General features: G+C 29.8%; 1 protein-coding gene across 1 annotated transcript; it reads left to right on the plus strand.

Moving 5' to 3' along the window:
• The first annotated feature begins 435 nt into the window (after nucleotides 1–435).
• Nucleotides 436–24,481, plus strand: LOC115880944 (sialin-like). The gene is made up of 8 exons (XM_030898281.1): nucleotides 436–912; nucleotides 8,745–8,938; nucleotides 10,456–10,692; nucleotides 16,214–16,519; nucleotides 19,911–20,054; nucleotides 22,072–22,207; nucleotides 22,274–22,515; nucleotides 24,168–24,481. Exons 1-8 carry the CDS (start codon nucleotides 909–911, stop codon nucleotides 24,381–24,383), a joined length of 1,479 nt encoding a protein of 492 aa, XP_030754141.1. The 5' UTR covers nucleotides 436–908; the 3' UTR covers nucleotides 24,384–24,481.
• The last annotated feature ends 1,752 nt before the right edge of the window (nucleotides 24,482–26,233 follow it).

Below are 26,233 nucleotides of genomic sequence, written 5' to 3' on the forward strand. Positions count from 1 at the left end.
TAAAGTCGAAAAACTAAAAACTATGCATTTCTGCAAAAAAAATTTTGTGGCATATCTACTGTTCGAAAAGGCCCCTTCCAAATACTGAATAGACTGATTTCAAGTAAACAAAACATGAGCCAAAAAAATCAGTATTTTCTCCTTCAGAGCTTGGTAATTTCTTCCATTCATGTTTCTTATCAACAATAATTGGCTCTAAAAATATTGTTTGTTTATCCCACTATTAACTGCGCGAACAAAACCGTTACCACACCGTTACACCACGTGTCATTTCAAAAAATATGAAGTCGCTGTCCCAAGTGGACCTATACCTACTTTTTCGACTCCCCTAAGTCCAAATTTAACCAGGCATGAACTCCACTATTCCCGTCTCTCTTACTTCATTTCCGTACTTCCTTATCTTGCACATTGCTAAGCTCTATAAAGTTCCAGAGCGCAGTTGCCGGCAGATCAGACAGAAGCAACAGAAACACAGACTTACTTCACTGTACGCTCGCCAAACAAACACAGTCTGTTTTGTATCGGTCGGTACGAAATCAATGAGGGGAGTATCACATGCTTCCAGTACTTCCTCCTTTAAATTATTATCAAATCCTTTAAAACAAACCTACTTAATAATTTATTTTTAAATAAAAACACCGTTTGTTTTTAGTCTGTTAATTTCTCAACGCGTAAAACAATTGATGCGATTTATTTTGTCAGTTATTATCAGAAATGTGTAAAATTCGGTGTGGCTGTTTACAAAAATCGGAAATAGCATGTGATTATTTATTGTTTGTTTAAATAATTTGGTGTGGCAGTGTGCTGAAATGTGAAACGCGAAATTTGAGAAGACCATCAGCAAGGATATAGCAAAAAATTTAGATTTTATGTGAGATATTTTTGAATAGAAAGAAGAACCACTGAAAATGGGTAAGAAATATTTAATTTGGAAGTTTGTTTTGTTTTGAAGGTGACATTAATAATGTTTCACAATCTTTCAGTTCTTTTAATATTTTATTTTATTATTTATTTAGCGAATTTATTATCTTGTTTGTCCCAAGGAGCGAAAACCGTCACTTGTATTTGTAGATTAAAAAATTTAATAAACAAAAAATCACATAATAAGTCATAATGATAATTATTATTGTGAAATATTAATGATTATTAGATGGACATTGTTATAATAACATCAAATATATATTTACTTGATTATTAACAATAGTAGGTTAATTCATTTTTTATACCAAGCTTTTGGAGCATACCTAGGTATACACTCGCATTACTACTTTTAATTAATATTTGTTTGAAGAACTTAAAGAAATAATATAATTAATATGTTAAAATTATTTACTAGAATCATGGTTTCTCAGAGAAATCAAAAGAGAATTAAATACATAAAAAACTATCTTTATAATGTTGTATAAATCGTATTAATGAAGATATTTTAATACCTATGTAGGTATAATGGTGAATTAAACAACATTATTGATAGTTTTTTCAATCGCAATAAGATATAATATTTAAATACTTGCATTAAAAATGAGTTTGGTAAACAAAATAATACAATAAAATGCCATCATTCAATCTAGGATGCCATAATATACGACATTAATTACTTGAAATATAGTACCAAGGTCGTTGATAGGTCATCTAGTTTTTTCCTATTTATGTGTAAATATAAATAATATATTATTGATAAGACATTATAGATCATCCCTTCTTTACATCATTATAGTTATTAACAGATCCATAAAGTAAAAAATCGGTATCTGACAATGAATGAATGAAAAGTAAAATCTTCTATGCTATGGTTATTTGCGCTTTAGACAATAACAAATTTAAATTGGTTATTTGCCCATAAAAAATTAAATAAAAACATATCTAGTTAGACATTACGGAAATGCAAGTAGGTATACAGGGTGTCCCAGTATTCCGTGGACATAAAACAACTACGTATTCTTGGAATCAAAATAAGTTCACTGGACACAATTTAGCTTTTTTCGTTTTCCTGTTATTACCGATTCTGAACCGTCCTAGAAATTCTGAACCGTCCTTTCATCATGCGCAAATGAAATAATGTCTTCGTATTTTCTTCTACGCATACGCATCACAGTTCTAGGACGGTTCAGAATCGGTAATAACAGGAAAACGAAAAAAGCTTTTATCTTTATACAAAAGTGCTTCGTTTGTCCGCTAGAGGGCGTCAAACTTTAAAAAAATAAACACATTTTTTCTAGTAGTGGGAACTATCGAATGAATACTATCGAAACATTCGATAGTTGCAATTCATTCGAATAATTCGATAGCTAGTAAGAAAACATTCCTTGAAAACTATTCGAATAAAAATTATCGAATAGATGCGTCATCTGCCTTGAAATAATGTATTCTAGTAATTCGGCAGCAAAAACCATTCATTTATAAAATTCATTCATTTATGAAATTCATTTATTTGTTAGGATCGATTATAATAAAATATTAACTGGATTTTAGTTGTCGACCGGCGACGTAGATTTCTTTCCGGGAAACCCGACAGCGGTCGGTGGCAATGCTCTGAAAGAAGCCGGCATCTTTGATTTTTTGCGGAGTCATATAAAGATAAGGACACATTATTTTTTTTATTGAGGTGCTAGTATTTACACAGAAAATACATTATGAAGGGCGCTGTTGCCATATATTGGTATTAGTTGAAATTAGCAAAGAATATTATTGTTTGGCTTTAGAAGGGCTTTAGTTAGTTAGGGATAGTATGTCTATATATTTTGCATTTTTTTATTATTATTCTGTTGTTACACTGCAATAATACTTGTTATTTTGGATGTAGGAAAATGATTTTTAATGTTTTTAAGCAAAGACTGGTTTAATGAAAATAATAACACCAGTAATAATTTGTTATACCTATTAACAACAAAATTTAAAATTATTTAATATAAACATTTTTTTACGTAGTAGCAAAATATAAACAACAAATTAGATGTCAAAATTATTTATATTAGATCCTATTTAAAAATAATATAGTCTTTAAATTTTTTGGCAACGTTGGTTTATTAACTAATAATAATTACAGAACTAATTTGTTATATTAACAACAAACTTTAAAATCATGAAATATAAACATTTATTAATTTTCTAAGCATGCAATGTAATGGAAGGAAAATATAAATAAAAAATTAGAAATCAAAATTATTTATATTAGGTACTTTATATTACTATTTAAAAATAATATTTACTTTTACTGGCATTTACTTTAAAAAATAAATGAAATATTTCTTTGCAAAAAACTACATGTAAGAGAATTAGCATAAACAAAATACAAACATCGTTAACTTTTTTTTTTAATCGGCACGTGTAAAACTTTCAATTTAATTTTCTCACCCTATAGTTTGAGTTCGATAACCATTTACTTAACCACATTACTTAAATATGATTATTAAGTTTTTATTAAGTTCAACTAATTCATATTATTGAAACATCTAAAATACAAATATGTATTTTTAAAATTAATTCTAAATTTATCTCATCTCTCTTAAAAATTGCTACTTCTCAAAATTTCCCATTAAAAAATAGACCATATACCATATAAAATAAAATAATTGAAAGATCGGGCTACGGAAAATCACACAATCGTCAATTATTAAAAAAAACTACTATTTTAGTATTTTAAATATTTTAATAAACGCAAAAATAGCACAGTATTTATAAGGCGAAGTTATAACAATTTGGAAGAACTAATAATGCACTGACGCACACGAAAATCAAACAAATACTAAATTTCATTTATCAAAAGCATTCGATAGTCGTAGCTCAACGATAACTATTTAGTCGCACGGCGAGGTTGTCACATATGCTTTAGTATACAAATGAATGAATGATTTTATTCGAATAAAACCATTCGATAGTTGAAATCATTCATTCAGTAACCATTCGATAGTCTAATTCATTCGATAGTTCCCATCGCTAATTTTTTTAGATATTTTAGGAACCGTTATTCCGATTTGAATGAGTGTTTGATGAGTATCTATGTTTTGCTAAGTGCTTTATCGTTTGACTTCCACAAAAATCAAGAAAGAAGTACGGAAAGGGTGAAAAGTACCCCAACCCCTACATAAATTTTACTATAAATATTTTCGAACTCTACCCACGAATTTTTAGCCGACCATACCCAGGTATGGTAGGCTTTTAAGATCGGCAAAAAAAAGTTTTTTTAATTTCACTCAAAATTAGTTATTCGGGTCATAAATGAGTTAAATACAAAATATTTTCATGGTGTCTGTCTGTCTGTCCGTCTGTAACACGATAACTCAAAAACCGCTAAACTGGTTTTGACCAAATTTGGCACAAAAATACTGTGGCACCATGAGAATCTGGCCATTAGTTTTTGGTGGGGGTAGGGGTTTGGTAAGGGGGTATGGGAGGGGGTTAAAAATTTTAAAAAATCGTAACTCCAAAATTACAGTAGCTAGCGAAACGCGGTTTTCAATTTAAGATTAGGAATAATATTTGCAACAAAATTTGTAATAACATCAAAATTAGTCAAAGTCGCATTTTTTGAGATAAAAAAATTGGAAAAATTCCTTTACTTTGAAACTAAAAGAACTGCCTACCAACTTTTTATTAACATATTTTTATATATAGTATGAGCATGGGCGGCTATACGTGCCTCCCTGCGCCAATTTTTTTTTTCGTAAAATGATCCTTTTAGTAGATATATCAATTATTAATTATAAACGTCGGAGTATATCTTTGTGACTGTTTTTTTTTACATTTCTAAAAATTCCTAAAACCCTCAGTAGGTATATTAAGATCCCCTACTCTAGTTTACATAGTTTTTTCGAATATACCTATGCCATTCTATTATAACACACGTAGTCAATACTATAGGAGATTGTAAAAGTCTTATTGATTCCAAATGGCATATATTAGTTACCTCAATATAGAAATTATTGCCTAACAAAGTTATTAATTAATTTTAGGCACGAAACATAAACAAAATTAGGTTTTCCTATAAAATTAAGAGCTGTTTTAACACATTTTGTTTATGTCACTTTATCTATATCTCTATATCTACGATTATAAAAATAATCAGGCTTATCTTAAACCTTGTGTTACCTTGGCTTATGCTTAACTTGAATATTCTAAAAGTAAACAGATCTTAGTGTAATAATACTAATTACATACTATGTAAAGTTAAATACTGGTATATTTTGTAACTAAGAGACCGTGTAATGATATGTTCATATAAAACAAGATTATCCTATCATAAATTTCATTTTTATAGTTTTATTTTTGTTAATGAAAGAAAAATAGAAGTTTATTAAACTTTTTGGCAACTATTCAAGGATTTTTATAGTTAGAGTATGCATGTAGGTATCACTGTAAACATATACATAGTCTAATTCACAGTAGAAAATGATTTAAAGATATTTTTATTCAGTAACCAAATACCTATCATTGTGAAGTTGGTTTATAAAAATATTTTTCGAAAATTGAACAAAACTCGACAAAACTGTTGTACCTATAGGGAAATTAAAATAACTTAAATTATAATATATAAAATTATAATATAATAATTATTAAAATAACCAACAAACTCCATAAGACTACGCATGGTGTCACTGATGACGTGCACTCAAAGTTGTTTTAATTTCCCTATATGTGACCTATTCTCTCATAAAGAAAATATGGGTATATAAATTAAATCTGGATTATCCTGTATATTTAGATGAAAAGGACTCCCCAACGACCGAATTGTAAATACCCGGTATAATACCAGTATATATCAGAAATATTGTAGATATATTTTTTTAGAAAAATTGAAGATATACAGGGTGTTTCAAAACAAATGCGAAAAACTTCAGGGGCGATTCCTTGTTCAAAATAAAGGGTAGTTTGCTTCATAAACGTTGGGTCAAAAGTCAACCATTAGGGAGATATCGCGGTACAAAGATGGCGGAAAAATAATGTTTTTATTTTTTATCTTGAAAACGAAAAGAGATAGTCTAATGAAATTTTATGGGAGCATTACTGTTACGAAAACACACTTTCTGGTAATTTTTCACTTTTTAAAATGAGTGGAAGGGTTGAAATAAACTACCCTTATCATTCTTGTTAACGAAATTTAAAGAAAAATCTTATCAAACAACATGCAAATGCTTTAATTTGATAGTTTAGTTTGTTTAGAAACTTTTTACCTCTGGTGTTTTTTTGATAAAACTCACCGATTGGAAATTAAAAACTAAAATGTAAAGCATTACATGTCAGGACAAAAACATTTTTAGATTAAGAATCTAGTGATAATAACGATAATAATAATCATCTAGATAATAACGTATTGCAGTAGAGTAATGTCAAATAAAATAATATTAGGAACATCCTAAAGTAACAGCGGCCGACTAGATTTTTTCCTAAAAAATTACAGCAGCCCACTAGATTCTTTATCAGAAAATGTTTTTTGTCCTGACATGTAATGCTTTACATTTTATTTTTAATTTCAAATCGGTGAGTTTTATCAAAAAATACAAGAGATAAAAAGTTTCTAAACAAACTGAACTATCCAAATTAATTTTTTGCATGTGTTTGATAAGATCTTTCTTTAAATTTCGTTAACAAGAATGATAGGGTAGTTTATTTCAACCCCTTCCACTCATTTTAAAAAGTGAAAAAATTACCAGAAAGTGTGTTTCATAACAGTAATGCTTCCATAAAATTTCATTAGTCTATCTCTTTTCGTTTTCAAGATAAAAAATAAGAACATTATTTTTCCGCCATCTTTGTACCGCGATATCTCCCTAATGGTTGACTTTTGACCCAACGTTTATGAAGCAAACTACCCTTTATTTTGAACAAGGAATCACCCCCTGAAGTTTTTCGCATTTGTTTTGAAACACCCTGTATATGTCTTTAATAAAATTGGAATGTTCATCTAAATGTACAGGTATATACCTAGATTTTATTTATATACCCTTTAGGTATTTACCCAACGGATACATACGCCCATCACTATAAAAGCAGTTACTTTTAATATTCTTTATTTAAGATAAAGACCGCCTAATTCATATTATTTTTCCTTATTTTGATATATCAATATCCTGTTTACTTTACTTAACCTTTTTGAAAGTCTTCATTTTTTCTATCTGGGTAACACTTTTTCAGTAGATTAGAAATATAGAAAATATCTGGTTATTTTGTAAGCTGCAACTGTATTATGAATAATCTTATTTCACCGTCTAAAAATATTCTAAATTATTTACTAAACTAACATTAAGTGTTAAATTGGCAACGGTTATAAAAATATTCAATATCAAAGTTCAGTATCGTGTTTATAACGATGATTTCAATCATTTTTTGCAGAGGAAATGCAAAATATTTCTTGAAGAACTTTGACATCTTGAATTATATTGGTAATATCCAAATGTTTCAAGAATGTTGTTAGTTGAATTACTTCCTCAAATGAACAAGAGATAATGGATTTTATTTTCTATGAGTATATTTTAAAATTACATGGTTCATGCAGCAGGATTAATGAATACAAGCTTTTTTAAAACAACGACATTAAAACACAAAAGGATTCATTTCTTTATTACTTACTGTAATATTGTAATACACCTATTTTTGGGATGTGTTGGGGTAACTTAATTTTTACTTATATTTATAAATAATTTTTGGATAAGTGCAAACCTGAAGTATGTATTAGGATGTACTTATTTCAGGAAAATATTTTAACTTCTACACGGTGGCTCAAAAAGTATGAGTGGACCGGGATGATTTTTAGCCGACCATACCAACAAGTCAAAATGAGTTATTTGGGTCATAAATGTTCTAAATACAAAATATTTTCGTGGTGTATGTTTGTCTGTCTGTCCGTCTATCCGTCTGTCTGTAACACGATAACTCAAAAACCGCTAAACCGATTTTAACCAAATTTGGCACAAAAATACTGCGGCACCCGAGAATCTGGCCATTAGTTTCTGGAGGGGGTGGGAGGTTGGTAAGGGGGTATGGGAGGGGGTTAAAAATTTTAAAAAATCGTAACTCCAAAATTACAGTAGCTAGCGAAACGCGGTTTTCAATTTAAGATTAGGAATAATACTTGCAACAAAATTTATAATAACATCAAAATCAGTTAAAGTCGCAGTTTTTGAGATAAAAAAAAATTGGAAAAGTTCCTTTACTTTGAGACTAAAAGAACTGCTTACCAACTTTTTATTGACATATTTTAGTATGGGCGGCTATACGTGCCTCCCGGCGCCAATTTTTTTTTTAATAGAACAACCTGTATATTATTGCATTTTGGCTTCCTTTCTGATCACTTTACGTAGTCCTAAGATATTACTATAGATGTTTTGGTAATTTCAGAAATATTAATAAATAAATAAAAAAATATATATTTTTAATACTTAAAAAAAAAATATTAAAAATAAAACAAATGTCCTGAAACCAAAACTAAACTAAACATTTACCATAGTTGGTCTGTACCTACTTTGCTATAATTATAGTAATCTTAAACCATACAGGGTGTTCAAAATTCTATGCCCAACTTTCTAAAATATAAAATAATTTTTCTTCGTTTTTTCTCCATCTAACAAAGAAATAATAACAGGGTGTTAAGTTTTTAGTTTTATCTATGTTTTTTTTACTAAAATAAATCTCATATATTTTTATAAGTTTAGTCCAAATATTTTTCTTCAGAAGCTTATTCAGACTCATGTAAAATTTTCTTATATACCTACAAAATTTTTTTTACAAATAACATCAATTATTTCTAGCAAAAATACCAACAAGATTTTGGATTGCCGTCATGGTGTTTGCCACAACCTACATCAACTACACAACAAGGAGCAACATGTCAATAAGTATTACCTCTATGGTAGCCAGGTCAAAAGAGAAGGCAGTACCTGAATGTAAAAGAAATGAATCACATATCGAGGGTGGGAACCATACAGTAAAATCTTTACCAAACGTAAGTATCAAAAAATATTATCTAGGTATATACAGGGGGGTTCTTAAAAAAGTGCAAATATCTTAAGGGATGGTAGATCTGGACAAAAGAAATACTTGTATTTTGTATTAATCATTATTGAAATAAATTTAAAGTAGCCGGGTTATTTAACTATGCAATTTTTTTCATAAAATAATGCTTACATTTTGAGAACCACCGGCATTATCTGGAAATCAGTGGGTTCTCGGCTTATTCCACGTCCAGTGTTGCCATATGGACAATATAACATGGTTGAAAATACTTCATAATATAATATTAAGAGAATCTGCACCAATTTTATTAATATTCATACTTTCAGTTTACTTAAAAACAACTGTAAACTGTATTACTGTGTGTTAAAAAGCACGTATAATGCGTGATTTTTTGAAATTATAATTTTTTTGTAGATAGAATTAATAATTTTCGAAATTTATAGTGTAGAAAATTAAAATACTGTGAATGTATAACCAAGCAACTTTAAATAACGTTTATAAATGTAGGAGCTGGCAAAATTGCAAGATTACAACACTGTAAACATATTTCAGGAGAATGAACCTGCAGCCCTAAAAATCTCTTTTTTAAAAATTTCCCGAAAATACTTAAGAAATTCGAAAATTTTTAACAATTTTTCTTCATGGGCTTGTTTCTGGGACTGGAAATAAATATACTATCAGTTAAAATAATTTTACTTATTTAAAAGACACCCAGTAGTGTCAATTGATCAAAGATAAATTGTAGAGAATAAGTGTTCAATTTATTATTTATGAAAAATAAAAATTTCTTTTCAATCTAACTAAAATTTTTATTACAGTTAATGGCTTTTTCTTATTAATCTGAAAAATTGGCATTGCACTAAAACTGTTATCTATCTATTCTATTTTTTTACATGCTTATTTTTCATGGTATTTTGTTTTTATCAGATATTAGTATGAATTCCAGAAAGCCTTAACAACTGAATTGCTAAACAAAGAGAAATAGATAATATTTATCCCAATTTCATTATCTTATCCATAGAAATTTTATTAATGGAACATAATATTATCTCTGTTCCATTCATTGGATGTGATGTAATAAAAAAAAAGAAAAATGAATGACAATACATCAAGGATCATCAAAGTATAAAAAAATGAATTATTTCACTGCTTACTAGTCAAAAATCATTAATTTTTTTAATAGTCTTGTTATCGTATTTGTTCCTGTTTTTTCTATTGGTCAAATATAAAAAACTATAAACTGTAATATTTCGGATACCCAAACTATGTGAAATACAAAAAAAATAATTAGTATAGTATCGTCTAACGAGTGAGGGAATATTTCGACAGACGTCATCTAAAAAATGACAGAAAATATACATTAGATGTACATTAAAATGACAGACGCAACTTTGTCGTTGTCCAATATCCTGTCGTTATAAAAAAATGTTGTATAAAAACAAATATATAACCTCAACTAATAAACTTTTTTATTATTAGTTTTTTGACTTTAACTTTATTTTTCAGTATGGGCCAAGGTATGATTGGAACGAAGATATACAAGGCTTTATCTTAGGATCATATTTTTGGGGTTATGTGATATCGAGCGCTCCTGGAGGTTTTATAGCTGAATGGTTGGGACCTTTTAACACAATATTCTACACACAAATAGTCACTGCCATTTTCAACTCTTTGTGTGTATGGGGAGCTGAGTGGCACTATGGATTTTTGATATTTTGCCGATTTATTTTGGGTTTAATGGCGGTAAGTGAAGTTGACAGCTTAGACTAACATGAATTTTTTATATTACTTAAAAAATATGGGTAATAATTATCAACAGAGAGCAAAGTTAAGTATGTTAACCAAAAAGTACAAAAAGTAACCAAAAAGACGGGTTATTATAACTTAATTATTTGTATCGTTTCGTAACACCACAGACCAATTTATATATTTAAGTTAGTCTGTGGTTATACATACCTACCAATGTGTTAGTTCTACCTACTATCTACATACAGGGTTGTTCACCACATACGACATGGAGTATTATAGCTAAACGATTAGATTTTTACAAATTGTAAGTTTTGGGTTCGTTGAAGGACTACTAGAGCTACAATTTAAAAATATTTTTACAAGATACAGAGAGTCCCAAATAAATAAAAAATATCAAAGTTGTATTTTTTTAAATGGAACACCCTGTATATTATTACATTTTTAGTTTCTACGATTAAAATAAAGGTAAATTTGATTAAGGTTTATCACACTTAAACCTTACCGTTTTTGAAATATTTTCAATTTTGTGAAATTGTAGTAAAAATTTTAAGGCTTCGTTTCTCCAAGGGTATCAAAGTTTTTAATACTAAATATTTACTAAAGTTTATTTATTGACCAGTTATTGTGATGGAATAATAAAAATAATACTACCTCATACAGAGTGTCTAAAAAATTATTTTAAATAATTTCTAGCTTTAAACGCTAATAACTTCTTTAATTTAAATGGAACGCACTGTATATTTTAGGAGAATCAGATGCACAATTTAATTGTCTATCAAATTGTATTATACCACTTTTTAGCTATCCCTTCAAGTTTTCGTAGAAAATGCATTTTCTTATAATTTAGACCTCATTTATCAATATACCCATGGAATATTGACATTTTAGATTGTTTTTAGTAAAATGATGATATTACTAGCCCATTTGTTTGCAAAAAGAAAACTATTTAAATCTTTATAAAAGAGTATACCATTAATTAAATATAATACCATTATTTCCGCCCAAATACTAATTAATTACATACTTAATTGTGTTCGTTAATAAATTATTCTAAATAAATGTGGATTTGAATCAGAAATCAATATATGTAATAATAAGTTATGAAAATGAACGTCTCTGTTATTATAAATAAGCATTTATTAAAAAATTAAATATCATTTTTAAAGTGTTAGTTTTTACCACACTGTCTAATACACATAGAAAACTCAGTTTTTTAGTATTTGGGGCAATTATTATTAATCAACGCAAACAGTCAGTTAATGTAATTTGAATACTGGAATCATATTAGTTGGTCCTCTTTAACAAATATTTAAACAGTTTTTTTTTTGTTTTTTAATGAAATAAACGAATTATATCAACAATATTAGTATCTGTACTCTTTAAAAATTTGGTACATCTTTAAAAATAATCTAAAATGTAGTATTCCATGGTTATATTGATAAATGAATTTTGAATTACAAGAAAATGCATTTTCTACGGAAACTTGAAGAGATAGGTAAAAAATGGTATAATACAATTTGATAGACAATTAAATTGTGCATCTGATTCTCATAAAATATATAGAGTGTTCCATTGAAATGAAACTTTAACTTTAAAAAAAGTTATTGCCGTTTAAAGCTAGTAATTATTTAAAATAACATTTTAGACACTCTGTATAAGGTAGTATAATTTTTATTATTGCAACACAATAACTGATCAATAAATAAACTTCAGTAAATATTTAGTATTAAAAACATTGATACCCTTGGAGAAATGAAGCCTTAAATTTTTTACAGCAATTTCACAAAATTGAAAATATTTCAAAAACGGTAAGGTTTAAGTGTAATAAACCTTAATCAAACTTACCTTTATTTTAATCGTAGAAACTAAAAATGTAATAATATATAGGGTGTTTCATTTAAAAAAATACAACTTTGGTATTTTTTATTTATTTGGGACACTCTGTAACTTGTAAAAATATGTTTAAATTGTAGCTCTAATGGTCCTTCAATGAACCCCAAACTTACAATTTGTAAAAATCTCATCGTTTAGCTACAATACTCCGTGTCGTATGTGGTGAACAACCCTGTATATTCGGTTGAGTATATTATGTTTTTATTTTTTTTTGTTATATTGCAGAAAATAACCTTTGAATCGTTTCTCTCCGCAAGTTTAATTTTTACTTCTATATTTAGAGTGATTAAGACCACACAACGATATTTAATTGTTGCCATTATTTTTAGCATTTAAACAAAAAGCTGGCGTAAAGTCAGAATATTGACCCAGGGACCACGATATGAAAGGTCTTGACATGTAATTTTAATTCTCTTTAATTTAAAGCGTTAGAAAGATAAAATTGTCATATATAAAGTAAAAACTGTAGAGACACTATAATAATAGAATACCCTATATAAATAATTAGTAGTACCTATTTAATATACAATATGAATGCAAAAATACAACATAAATAAAAACACGAATCAATAATAATGGATACTATGTTATATTATTGCTGAGTTAATATAAATACATGATTGAAAAAAACGGAGTCGGCGATGACTATGAAATGAAGATCGCTGTCATTTTATATTAACATAGTTACATTTGATGAAACAAAAAAAATACACTAATATTTTATATACGTATGTATTTGTGTTATTTGTTATAAGTATATGTTTTAGGTAGGTACTATCACAAATTAGGTATCCTATAAGTATACAGATAAATATCTTGTCCCTAATTCGTGGTACGAAAATTGTTTTTTATGACGATGTGCAAACGAGTCAAATTTCCTGTGCGCAAATATAAACTCGCGTAAATAACAATAAACAGCGTAATAGAGAGATATCGCTAAACCGAATAGCGTGCATGGACGTTGATAAGGCCAGGTGTTGTTTCCTTTACGTGAGGTGGTATTAACTCTCTTCATTTATAGTTTTCGGATCGGAAAGAATTCTGATCGCGTCGCGTCCGCTATTTAAACTTAACCTAACTTTGAATTTAAAACTTTGAAATTGTTTTGTTTACTAGGTATTTTAAAACTAATGGGCTAAAGTGCTTATTTCCAGTGCTTTATTGTTCAACGTCTGCCAATGGGTTTAGGACAACAAGCAACAAATTCTCTTAGAAAGGCTAAGTCGTCATCTGCTGTAAACCTAAGCCTAAGACTCTTTATAGGTTCTTTAGTATAGGAAGTGGTGGAATCCATATTTTGGGCCATATTTATTTAATTAAAACTAATCCCAGCTACTTAAATATCAAATTACCTAATAAAACTAAAGCAATAATTCAAAACAATTCAACATAACCTAAAATAAAAGATCTCGCCGGCTGGCTCCGGTTGTCAAATACCCGCACATGCCCATTTAAGCAATTTTTAAACGTTATCAGAGGTTATTTAGAAAGAGCGCTTGGTGTAATTGATCCGCAAATTACGTCAGGCGTTAACGTTATTAGCGGGTGTTGCGTTGACTCGCGCATATCGTAACCATGATATGTACGCGTAAATACTGGATGACGCTATTCGGTTTTCCGATATCTCTCTAATAACTGTGCCCGTCAGGCGCTGTGCACAATTTTAGAGGCCATAAGTGGGCGTGCTATGTGCGCAAACTAGTCACCTAACTAGTGCCCGATTCCGAAAATTGAAACCACGAAAAACAATAAAGAAAAAACAAGATTATAATCTGTATAATCTGTGGTACTATCTACTTAAAGTTCTATCTTAATTTTGAATTATTTTCTCTTTGACATGATTTTTTTAAGTAACAACTATACAAATCCTATATTGTCATAGAAATTAAAAAAATATATATTATTATATATTATTTAAAAAACACATTTTACATAGTTTTTAGTATTTAATTATTACTATACAGGGTCTTTCAAAAAACAAGTTTCCATCTCTCGTGGGGAGATTCTTCACATAAAACAAGATTTTTTTTCATATCAACATACGTCCAATTTTGCTTTGTTTCATAGTTACAGGGGGTTAGAACATTTTTTTCGATTTATTCTAATTTTCTTCCAAGTACCTTTATCGATTCGAATGAAATTTTGAGGGTAAAAGTTACTATAAGTACTAAACATTTCAAAGATAAAAAAGTGTCGACAGATTCACCATGAAAAAAAAACATGTACGCCATTGACCTTTCGGTCTAATTAGCACAATTATAAATAATAAACAATAATCTATACCTAAATCCAAGTCTAATAGGAACCCTTAACAATTTTTAATATCATTAACTGGCCAAAGTGGTTAATAATAAATGAAAAAAAGTTCTATAAAACACCCTGTATAGTACATTAGCAACATTATCAATTATTATGTTTGTTATTACCTCGTTATTAAAATTGATAATACCTTGAAGGTCGTAAGGCAAAAGATAAAATGCTATTTCAGATATTTTTTTTTTCTTTTTCGAACCATTTTAGTCCTATACTTTACATAAAACTCTAAAACTTGTCCATTAAGCTTTAATTTAAATAATAGATATATGAAAATAATCACACAAAAATTAACATTATTTAATTAAGGAAAGATTAAATTTCCAAAAAACTATTTTTTTCGAATTTAGAACTACACTGTTTAAAAATACTTTTAACTCGGTATAAGAATAATAAAATGACAACCTTCTTAAAGCCAACTGTCAGTAAGCGCATTAAAAAATTAAGAAAAGTAGGGGAAGTAAATGACATCCAGGGGGCTTGACCTCGCCAAAATTAACATAAATTGTCATAAAAAATGTCTATACCTATGTGGCGGATTCATCTATCCAAAAAAAATCCTTATGGGTTTTTCGCCACTGCACTGCAAGAAAAATCTACAAAATAAAATAGTTATTTTTTGTAAACACTTCTGCGTTAAACCTAAACGGGCGCTGCTTGTCAGAAATTGTGTTTACAGTAATAAAAATTTGCCTAACAAAGAAAAAAATGCTTAACGTTTCGGAAAGTTTTCTCTTTCGGTCGTCGGAAGCAAAAAAATATAAAGAATCAAGAAAAAAACTATTTAAAATAATTAAATTGAACTATTCGAGAACACTTTACTTTTTAAAACACATACGTCTACAAGAAATCGTTGTTAACAGAACGTCAACGATTTCTTGTAGACGTCTGTTTTAAAAAGTAAAGTGTTCTCGAATAGTTCAATTTAAGTATTTTAAATAGTTTTTTTCTTGATTCTTTATATTTTTTTGCTTCCGACGACCGAAAGAGAAAACTTTCCGAAACGATAAGCATTTTTTTCTTTGTTAGGCAAATTTTTATTACTGTAAACACAACTTCTGACAAGCAGCGCCCGTTTAGGTTTAACGCAGAAGTGTTTACAAAAAATAACTATTTTATTTTGTAGATTTTTCTTGCAGTGCAGTGGCGAAAAACCCATAAGGATTTTTTTGGATAGATAAATTGTCATTCCCAGCCTTTTTTAACGCCGTTTTTTTTTTCGATCGTCTGGTGTACTGAAGATACAAACATTTTCGTTTTTGATAGTAAAATTTCAAATTAAACACTTATAATCCCTTTTTCATTGCAGGGAACTATTTACCCAGCTCTACAATGCCTCATAGCTCGCTGGGCTCCTCCAGCCGAAAAGGGCAAATTCGTAAGTGCCCTTATGGGCAACACCCTGGGCACATGCCTCACCTGGGTCCTGGTGGGTATGATCACCGCAGCCGTTGGATGGGATTGGGGGTTCCATTTCTTGACCGTACAAATCGGGGTGTATTGTCTGGTATTCTGGTTCGTGGTGGCCGATAGTCCTGACCAACACAAGTGGATCACCGAAGAAGAGAAGGATTTTATCAAAAAGTCACAGGCAAAGACTGTGTCCAAAGCCAAGGTATATACTGACTATATAAAGAAAAAACTAATTATTTTTTCAATAATTTTTTTTGTATGGATTTGTATTTTTTTTTAGTTTTGTTTTTATCTTACTTATTTTTATTTTATTTTTTTTTAAATTTCATGTTTCAAAACATTGCTTTTAAATCATAATATTTGTCTTTGTGGACAATGTTAGCGTACCCTTTGAACTTTACTCAGTCTAATGGTTTTTCTGACAATAATTTTTCAATGTCGATCGCAAGGTGCATGTCTTCCCAATAGTTTTTTTTATTCACCTCAGTAGCTTTTTTTCTGTTAGAGATATTCATTTGTGAAGAAGACTAACATTTAATATCAATTTTAGGAATTAGAAGGATGTTTGTCATTGTTTTTGTGATGTCATTATCATTAAAAAGTCATATTATAATAATAATTGTTTGTTGGCAGTTACTCTAGTAGTTTAAACACTTTAAAAAAAAGAATATAAACAAAAACGATTTTATATACCGGGTACGTCTCAAAAGTGGCTCGCCCCTATAACTTTTTTATTTTTTCAGATAAAATAACGAGATTTGGTATGTTAGTATGTGACATAAATTAGGATTGATTGACATATTCAATTGTCTTCGGTCACTTCCGGTTTCACCGGAAATGACTACAACTTTTGATTTTTAAATGGCACCCTCGGTATTTTTTTACTTTATTCGATAGAAAATGACACTCTCAATAGAATGACATATCATATGTCAACTTTTAACATTTTCGCATATGGTTTATTAGAAATTGTAAATTGCGGTTCATAACGACACACGCTGGAGTATTAGCATGAAAAAGGTGATCGAAATTCGAAAAAGCAAATGTGTTTAATATTTCCCAAAAAAAGATAAATGATAAGTTAAATCATGTCTGCAATGAATGGCGTTGCTATGGGTGTGTTTAGTTGCATTCATCTGTTTCAACGAAACGTCAAAGTTGTTACTTCTCACAGATAAGAGGTAAATGGCTAAATTTTATGTTTAAAATTATAAATTGTTGTTGTTCTTGTGCTCATTTTACATTTATATTATTGTTTTGATTGAAAATGGCTCAGCAAGCTGGAGGTATGTATTCTACAAAGACATATTATTTATATACTAACGATTTTTTTTGCAACTAAAAGTTAGGCGTTCAGAAAATTTGATTAAATTTGTGACATTTTTATTGTACTTAGAGATTTAGTTGCGCATTTCGAAGAATTCAGCATATTTTCTATATACGTTTTACTTAGTAAACATGGTTTTCATACAGAGTAAAATAAAATACAGCGACTTTTTGCGACTTTGCTGATAAAATAAGAAAAACATTCTTGGTTTCCTCTAATTTGCAAATCAGTGATATACTAATGCGAGGTGTAAACCGCGATGGCATTGTCGTGTACAAAGCGATCGCATTAGTGCCATTAGCAGTATAGCACAATTTGGTATTAGTAGCGGCTTTAGTGATATGGGCATTGGTCGCGGATCAGTCGTAGCATTAGTAGTATTAGTTGCGATATTACTACTGGCATTAGTGGCATTGATCGTGGAAACACTGGAACAGTGATTTTTCTTCCTTTTTTTAGAATCAACGAATTATCCTTTATTTTGTTCATATTATTTCCTCTTTAATTGAAAATATCAATAATTTATATATGGTCTACATAAAAAAAAAATTCGATCAACTATCGGTGTCAAATACCCCACTGTGCGACAGTTTCACTCGAAATAGCAAGTGTGTGGTATCAAATTATTCGTAAAAAAATGCTTTTACCAAATATGCTAATGAGCCACCCTCGTTCCATTTAAGAAAATGAGATATGATTAAAAATACGATTTGGACATCTTTTAACCGGCCAGGACAAGAGGCTAGAAACATTAGATGATCCTTGATTAAAAATTAGTGTTTTTAACAAAGTCATGGCACTCTAGTTTGAAATTTAAAATACAATTTGTTTTTGAGCGAATATGTCAAAAGTTAACATATGATATGTTATTCGATTCAGAATGTCATTTTCTATCGAATAAAGTAAAAAAATATCGATGGTGCAATTTAAGAATCCAAAGAAATGTAGTCATTTCCGGTGAAACAGGAAGTGACCGAAAAAATTGAAGACTTGAAGTAAATAATGCTCTAAGTGCCAAAATCAATATTATGAGATAAACAACATTTCTTGTTATATAACCAATTTATAAGAACGGACGGTGTCTCTGTTGAGATTTTTTTTAATACAGTTTAATAGCCGTGGCACTTAGCGATTTATATATTGTGGTTATGGAACTTAGAACATTTTACAAATAAAGCATTGCAAATCGATTTTTGTCACTTAGAACATTATTTATTTCAAGTCTTCAATTGAATACGGCAATCAATCCTAATTTATGTCATATACTAACACACCAAACCTCGTTTTTTTATCTGAAAAAGTAAAAAGTTAGAGGGGTGAGCCACTTTTCAGACGCACCCGGTATGTGTTAATAAGGACCAAAAGCAAAGACGGACACACTTTGCGCACATGCTTTTAATGCTAAAATTGATGTGAATCCTTACTGCCTACTTAAAAACGAATTTCTCCAACAAAAAAAAGCTGCCAATTAAAAATAACTATCGTAATAAAAAACACCCTGAAGACAAAGTGGTTTTTAAATTCCTTAAGTTGTTAAACCATTCTACAGCGTATTTCAAAGTTTCGCCAAAAAACATTTTTGTTTTACCTCGTATAATAGAGACTATAAAGTCAAATAATCTAGCTACAAATTAGTTAAAAAATTATCAAAATCTTGGCCATTTTTGAACAAAATATATTGAAAATTTTAAAATGGTCGTTTTTCGTTTTTTTTTTCGTTGTAGGTGAATTGACAGGAATAGAAAATAAGATGGATTCATTGTATAAACACACATTAAAACTGTAAATTTAGTGCCATTAATAGTTTTGCAATCAAGTGTTTATTGGATCCTTCCGTAAATTTACTTTAAAGATGCATAAATTCCGTTTACCTTGAAATTATTAGATAATTATGTTCTAAAATGGGAAAATTTCTTTTATTTATAGCCAGTTTGATAATGAAAAAATCTTTTTTAATATGTATGCTATTTTTAAACTTTTTTTTTATTAAGCCTTTTTACTTAAATAAAAAATTAAATAACACAAAATTTAGGCACTCAAAACATTAAACAGTGATTCTGAAATATACTGCAAGTTAATCAAATGCTAATCTTGAGATGTTTTTCATTTTTAAAATAAAAACTAAAACATCAGATGTTTATACATTACATAATATGTTTTCTATTTAACGTTTTGGCACAGGCCGAAGTTATTTATTATCACTTTAATTCCAAACATCATATTTTGATATAAATTCCAACACGTGCGTAACTGTTGCTATTTCTAGGTCGTACCACCTTACTGGAAAATATTCACTTCCATACCGTTTTGGGCATTGTGCATTCTGCATTTTGGTAATTTATGGGGACTTTACCTTCAAATCACTGGAGTACCAAAATTCATGGTAGAGGTCATCGGATTTAATATCAAGGTAAATTATTCAGATATTTTTGATGTATAGGTTTAGTGCATTTTCCGCCGGTGCTGCCACCATCGGAGAATATCGTAAAAAAATGATATATAGGGAAATTAAAATAACTTTGGTTGCACATCATAATACGACCACCAGCAAACTCCATAATACGACGCATGGTGTCATTGATGACGTGCAACGAAAGTTGTTTTAATTTCCCTATAGGTTGTTCATCACATACGACACGGAGTATTGTAGCTAAACGATTAGATTTTTACAAATTGCTTTTTCACAAGCTTTGGGTTCGTTGAAGGACTATTAGAGCTACAATTTAAAAATATTTTTACAATAAAAAATATCAAAGTTGTATTTTTTAAAACGGAACACTGTATATTATTACATTTTTAGTTTCTACGATTAAAATAAACGATAAAGGTTTATTACACTTAAACCTTACCGTTTTTGAAATATTTTCTATTTTGTGAAATTGCGGTCAAAATTTTAAGGCTTCATTTCTCCAAGGGTATAAAAGTTTTTTATACTAAATATTTACTGAAGTTTATTTATTGATCAGTTATTGTGCTGCAATAATAAAAATTATACTACGTTATACAGAGTGTCTAAAATTTTATTTTATATAATGACTAGCTTTAAACGGCAATAACTTGTTTCATTTAAATGGAACACCCTGTATATTTTATGAGAATCAGATGCACAGTTTAATCGTCTATCAAAAATGTGTTACACCATTTTTACCTATCTCGTCAAGTTTCCGTAGAAAATGCATTTTCTTGTAATTCAAAATTCATTTATCAATATACCCATGGAATACTGACATTTTAGATTATTTTTAAAGATGTACCAAATTTTTAAAGAGTACAGATACTAATATTGTCGATATAGTTTGTTTATTTCATTAAAAAATAAAAAAAAATGTTTAAATATTTGTTAAAGAGGACCAATTAGTATGATTCCAGTATTCAACCTACATTAATTGACTGTTTACGTTGATTAAGGATAATTGCTCCAAATACTAAAAAACTGAATTTTGTATGTGTGTTAGACAGTGTGGTAAAAAGTAACACCTAAAAATGATATATCATATTTTTGACAAATGCTTATTTATAACAACAGAGACATTCATTTTCATAACTTATTATTATATTGATTTCTGAAAGTAACCAAACCAAACCACATCAAATCCACATTTATTTAGAATAATTTATTAACGAACATAATTAGGTATGTAATTAATTAGTATTTGGGCGGAAATATTGGTGGTATATTTAATTAATGGTATACTCTTTTATTAAGATTTAAATAGAAAAAAAAATATAAATTTCTTTTTGCATACAAAAGGGCTAGTATATTACTATTTTGCTAAAAACGATTTTTATTAGCCTCTACATTTTGTACATTTGTTGTCCTCTCATAGTATTACGTCTATTTAATTTTTTGATTGTTTAACGGGCACTTTACTTTTTGAGTTACGGGTACTTTTTGTTTACTCACTTGTTTCGTCGAACTGCTTGAATCCATTTTTGCTTTTGACCAAATGGGTGTGAGACACTATGAAGCTATAAAATGTTTCGGGATTCTTGAATATCCGGGAAAGTTGAGTTATTGAATGTTATTGCACCCAACAACGTTGCACCCATAATTACACTCTCCTTTACGCGTTAACATCTTTTCGGCAACATTTGAAATTGCCACAACACAGCACGACGCCGAGTTGGGATTCTTATTCACTTATTTTTTACTACGCGAAACAGCGTTACATCACACAAACCTCGTACCCGAGTGTTTTATACTTTCAACTATTGCACTAGCAAAAATCTAAAATACTTAATATTATGACAAACCCACGATTTCAATATTATTTTAATGCGATCAACATGAACTGTAACCGGGACGGCATGAAATACATAGCGAAAATTTCTGATTTCTGCCGTATACAGCGCTGCGGTCGGAATTTTTTGAAATCAACTGAAATGCACCAAACCTATACCTCTAGATTAACTTACTTACATTATAGGCTTCTGGTGGTTTAGCCGCTTTACCCCATCTTCTCAGAATGTTCTTCGGAATAGGATTTGGATACATAGGCGACAAAATCAAGTCGAAAAAACTAATAGGCACTACTTTAACCAGAAAGCTTTTTGTAATTTTCTGTAAGTCAATATTATAATTGCGTTTAAACCAAATATCTAAAAAATTAAAAATAATAAAAATTTTAGCTCATATTGTCCCAGGAATATTGCTGATGTGTATGACGTTAGTCAAATGTGACTACATAGGAGCTGTTCTTATATTAATCTTCAGCATGTCCATCAATGGAGCAGCTGTAATAACCAATTTACAGAATGCTCAAGACTTGGCACCTAACTTTGCCGGAACTATTTTTGGAATTATCAGTTTGATAGGTGGTACTACTGGTTTTATAACACCAGCAGTTACAGGAGCATTAATGGCAGAAAATGTGAGTTTGGCGGGACATATATAAAAGTGAAATATTATCTCCCCAGATGATTTTATGCAAAAATGGGGTCTTTCACTATATTTTGGAATTAGCATAATTAAATAAAGCAATTAATTCTAAAATTTTCTGCTATCTCACTTTCGAAAAATTTGAAGTGGTTCTTAAGAAAATAAATAAAAACAAAAAAGCCCAGAATAAAAATCCGCACTTTATTTTTAATACGTCACACCTGGCATGTTGAAAAGCGGCAACACGCCGGGCCACCATGCTGACCCACCACCACCTCCACACAAAGCCATTCAACCTTCTCCAATATGGCGGAGTTAGAAGTGCTTTATTTGGCGCGTATTTTAAAACCTGTTTTATTTTCAAATTGACATTTTTCACACAAATGTCGGGTTAGATTACGTAATATTTCACTAATTTTTATAATATACAGGGAGTCAGTATATAAAGCTCTCCACATAAGTATGGAATTTTTTGTATTATTACTTTTTTGAAAACATCAGTTAGTTACTTTTTATAAAAAGGTCTGCTTTCTCAGAAAATAGGTATGTAGTGTACTAGTGTGTAAATATTCAAACTTGAGGTAGCATATATAGGGTGTTCAAGATCATCGAAAAAAGAAATAACCAGAAATATATAACAGAAAATAGCAATATAAACTAAATATTCAATTGCAAACACTTACCTATCATAGTTTAGAATTTACTGCACGTTTGATAAATATATACTATTATGGACAGTATAGGAAGTTACTTGTCTTAGTAAAAGCCTTGGTAAATGCTCTTGGAATTATAAACTACACTGGCTTGGGTAAAAAAATATGGAATATTTTTTCTATGTTTTGCAGCATTACACAAATGGGAATAAATTTAAACTATAATAGGTGAGGATAACTAAAAAATATAATGTGTTTCAAGATTTTATATAGAAAAAAAACTAAATACCTTTTTATAATGTCATTTCTTTTTTTTGCATAGTTCTTCAATAAAATATTGGATATTCTGAACAAAATGGATTTAATAATAAATTCTGACGTATGTGAGGGGCAATTGTGCAATCTAAAAAAAGACTTACATCCAGGCCATTTATATTTTCAAATGTGAATGTTGTCAATATCTTTCTGTGATCTTTTTGATGTAAAAAGAGGGATGTTTTGTGCAAAAGTACTCTGTTTTGCACCTTCAAATTTTTGTAAACAAAATGTTACATTGAATTTGACATTAACACAATAACATTTTTGCTGGTATTTTAATTGTAGCTTTCTCTGGGATGTACTATAAATTTTACTAATTTGAAGGTAGATCTTTGCAAATAACTAAAAATCATCTGGGGAGATAATATTTGACCTTTTCAAAATTAACATGGGATTTCCAATGTCCCGTGTTTCGATGCAACACACGGTATAGTATATGATTAGGGTTTTAACGTGACTATCAGCCCTATCTGCCTGTTTCAATGCGATCTTTTCAGATCTATAGTGGTCCTTGTATTTTCTCTAGATTAGGTTGCATTCTAATCCTATCCTTTTCAAAAACCTAATAACTTGGAGACTGAACTGAACTGTAGTGTACTTAAAAATTATCATTTTCCTTTTTGAGCAGACTTTAATTAAACTTTAATTAATACTATTTTAACTATTTTTGTAGAATGGTATACACGAATGGTCCCAAAACTTTATTATCGGAGGCAGCGTCTACGTTGGATGTGGATTGTTCTTCATATTATTCGGAACATCCGAAATGCAATCATGGAACAGTAAAACTCCTGTCAAAGATACTGAAGAAGGAGTCTCATTCAAGGAAGTTGACGAGCAGGACGATGAGAAGCAAAAACCAAACGAAACAACCAAATTAAATTCGTAGACTGTTAAGTTGTGCATTTTTGTGTGAATGTATTTAGTGTGAAATAGTTTAAAGTGTAAATTATTTTTAATAATAATATAAAAGACTTATCATTTTTATTTAACGTGTTTTATTCAGTATTTTTTACTCCTCGAACTTCCAGTGGATGACATACTAAGAATGTACAACTTTGAGGAATACTACACTGTAGTATTGAGTAATAAAAAGCATTGGAAGAGAGGACACTGTCTTCTCCTGAACGCCTCAGTGGATTGCAGGTAAGAAACAAGGGCGAATGCAGATTCTGTGGGGAAAATGGTAAAACACTAGAACACCTCATTACTGAGTGCGCCAATAGTACAACCACAGATCATACAGATTATAAACTTTGTTTTTTCTTTATAGTTTTTCGTGGTTCCAATTTTCCGAATCGGGCACTAGTTAGAGGTTACTAGTTTGCGCACATAGCACGCCCACTTATGGCCTCTAAAATTGTGCACAGCGCCGGACCGGAGCAGTTATTAGAGATATCGGAAAACCGAATAGCGTCATGCAGTATTTACGCGTACCTTATCATGGTTACGATATGCGCGAGTCAATTTTTAACGCAACACCCGCTAATAACGTTACCGCCTGACGTAATTTGCGGATCAATTACACCAAGCGCTATTTCTAAATAACGTTTAAAATTGCTTAAATGGGCATGTGCGGTACATTTGGCAACCGGGGCCCGGCCGGCGAGCGGCGAGATCTTTTATTTTAGGTTATGTTTGAATTGTTTTGAATTATTACTTTAGTTTTATTAGGTAATTTGATATTTAAGTAGCTGGGATTAGTTTAGTAATTAAATAAATATGGCACAAAATATAGGATCTCAATCTCTTCCAATATTATAAAACCTATAAAGAGGAGGTTAGGTTTAAGGTATGACTTGACTTAGCCCTTCTAAGAGAATTTGTTGCTTGTTGCCCTAAACCCACTGGCAGACGTTGAACAATGAAGCACTGGAAATAAGCACTTTAGCCCTTTAGTTTTAAAATACCTAGTAAACAAAACAATTTCAAAGTTTTAAATTCAAAGTTAGGTTAAGTTTAAATAGCGAACGCGACGCGAACAGAATTCTTCACAGAAACTTGTGAACAGAAACCTCACGTAAAGGAAATAACACCTGGCCTTATTCCATGCACGCTATTCGGTTTAGCGATATTATTATATATTACGCCGTTTATTGTTATTTTACGCGAGTTTATTTTTGCGCACAGGAAATTTTACTCGTTTGCACATCGTCATAAAAAACAATTTTTGTACCACGAATTAGGGATAAGATTTTTATCTGTATACATATAGTATACCTAATCTGTGGTACAACCATAACCATTCGTTCCATGAACTTTGGTATGACCCTTGATTAAGATTAAAGGTATGACTAATATCGGCGATGCACAGTGGTTCCCAGATAGGTCATTACTTAGAAATATTAATTTCAAAATGTTTGCATGAAACTGTTGCTAATATTTTTCTTATATTCCCCTGTAAACGATACATAATAAATAACAAAATGAAGTAAGCCTAGTGCTAGCGCCTGTTTTTATTAGAAAATGTCACATTTTGCTACTGATATCAAGCTGACATAAACAGTTTTCAGATAACGCCAATTAATTACTTATTTTATTAAAATTGATAAAAGCTATTGCCTTTTCTGTAATGAACGTTCGAAAAGAAGGTAAAAAGAACTGTTTTTTCTTTTTTGCACTTAATTAAACCTAAGTATTATTAGTTCATGGCAATTTATTTGAAGGCAACAAAAATAGTATTTTTACATTTTTGCTTGTCACTCTTTAAGACTTTTAACTACTTTTCATTTCAAATCC

Source organism: Sitophilus oryzae, unplaced genomic scaffold (assembly GCF_002938485.1).
Source record: "Sitophilus oryzae breed Bouriz unplaced genomic scaffold, Soryzae_2.0 scaffold_1667_pilon_pilon, whole genome shotgun sequence".
Taxonomy (NCBI): Eukaryota; Metazoa; Arthropoda; class Insecta; order Coleoptera; family Curculionidae; genus Sitophilus; species Sitophilus oryzae.

Excerpts from the sequence above, each read along its gene's own strand:
- LOC115880944 (XM_030898281.1), top strand. Across the intron at positions 10,693-16,213 it reads TTATTTTGGGTTTAATGGCG|GGAACTATTTACCCAGCTCT; the intron begins GTAAGTGAAGTT and ends TTTTCATTGCAG. Across the intron at positions 22,208-22,273 it reads AAAGCTTTTTGTAATTTTCT|CTCATATTGTCCCAGGAATA; the intron begins GTAAGTCAATAT and ends TAAAAATTTTAG.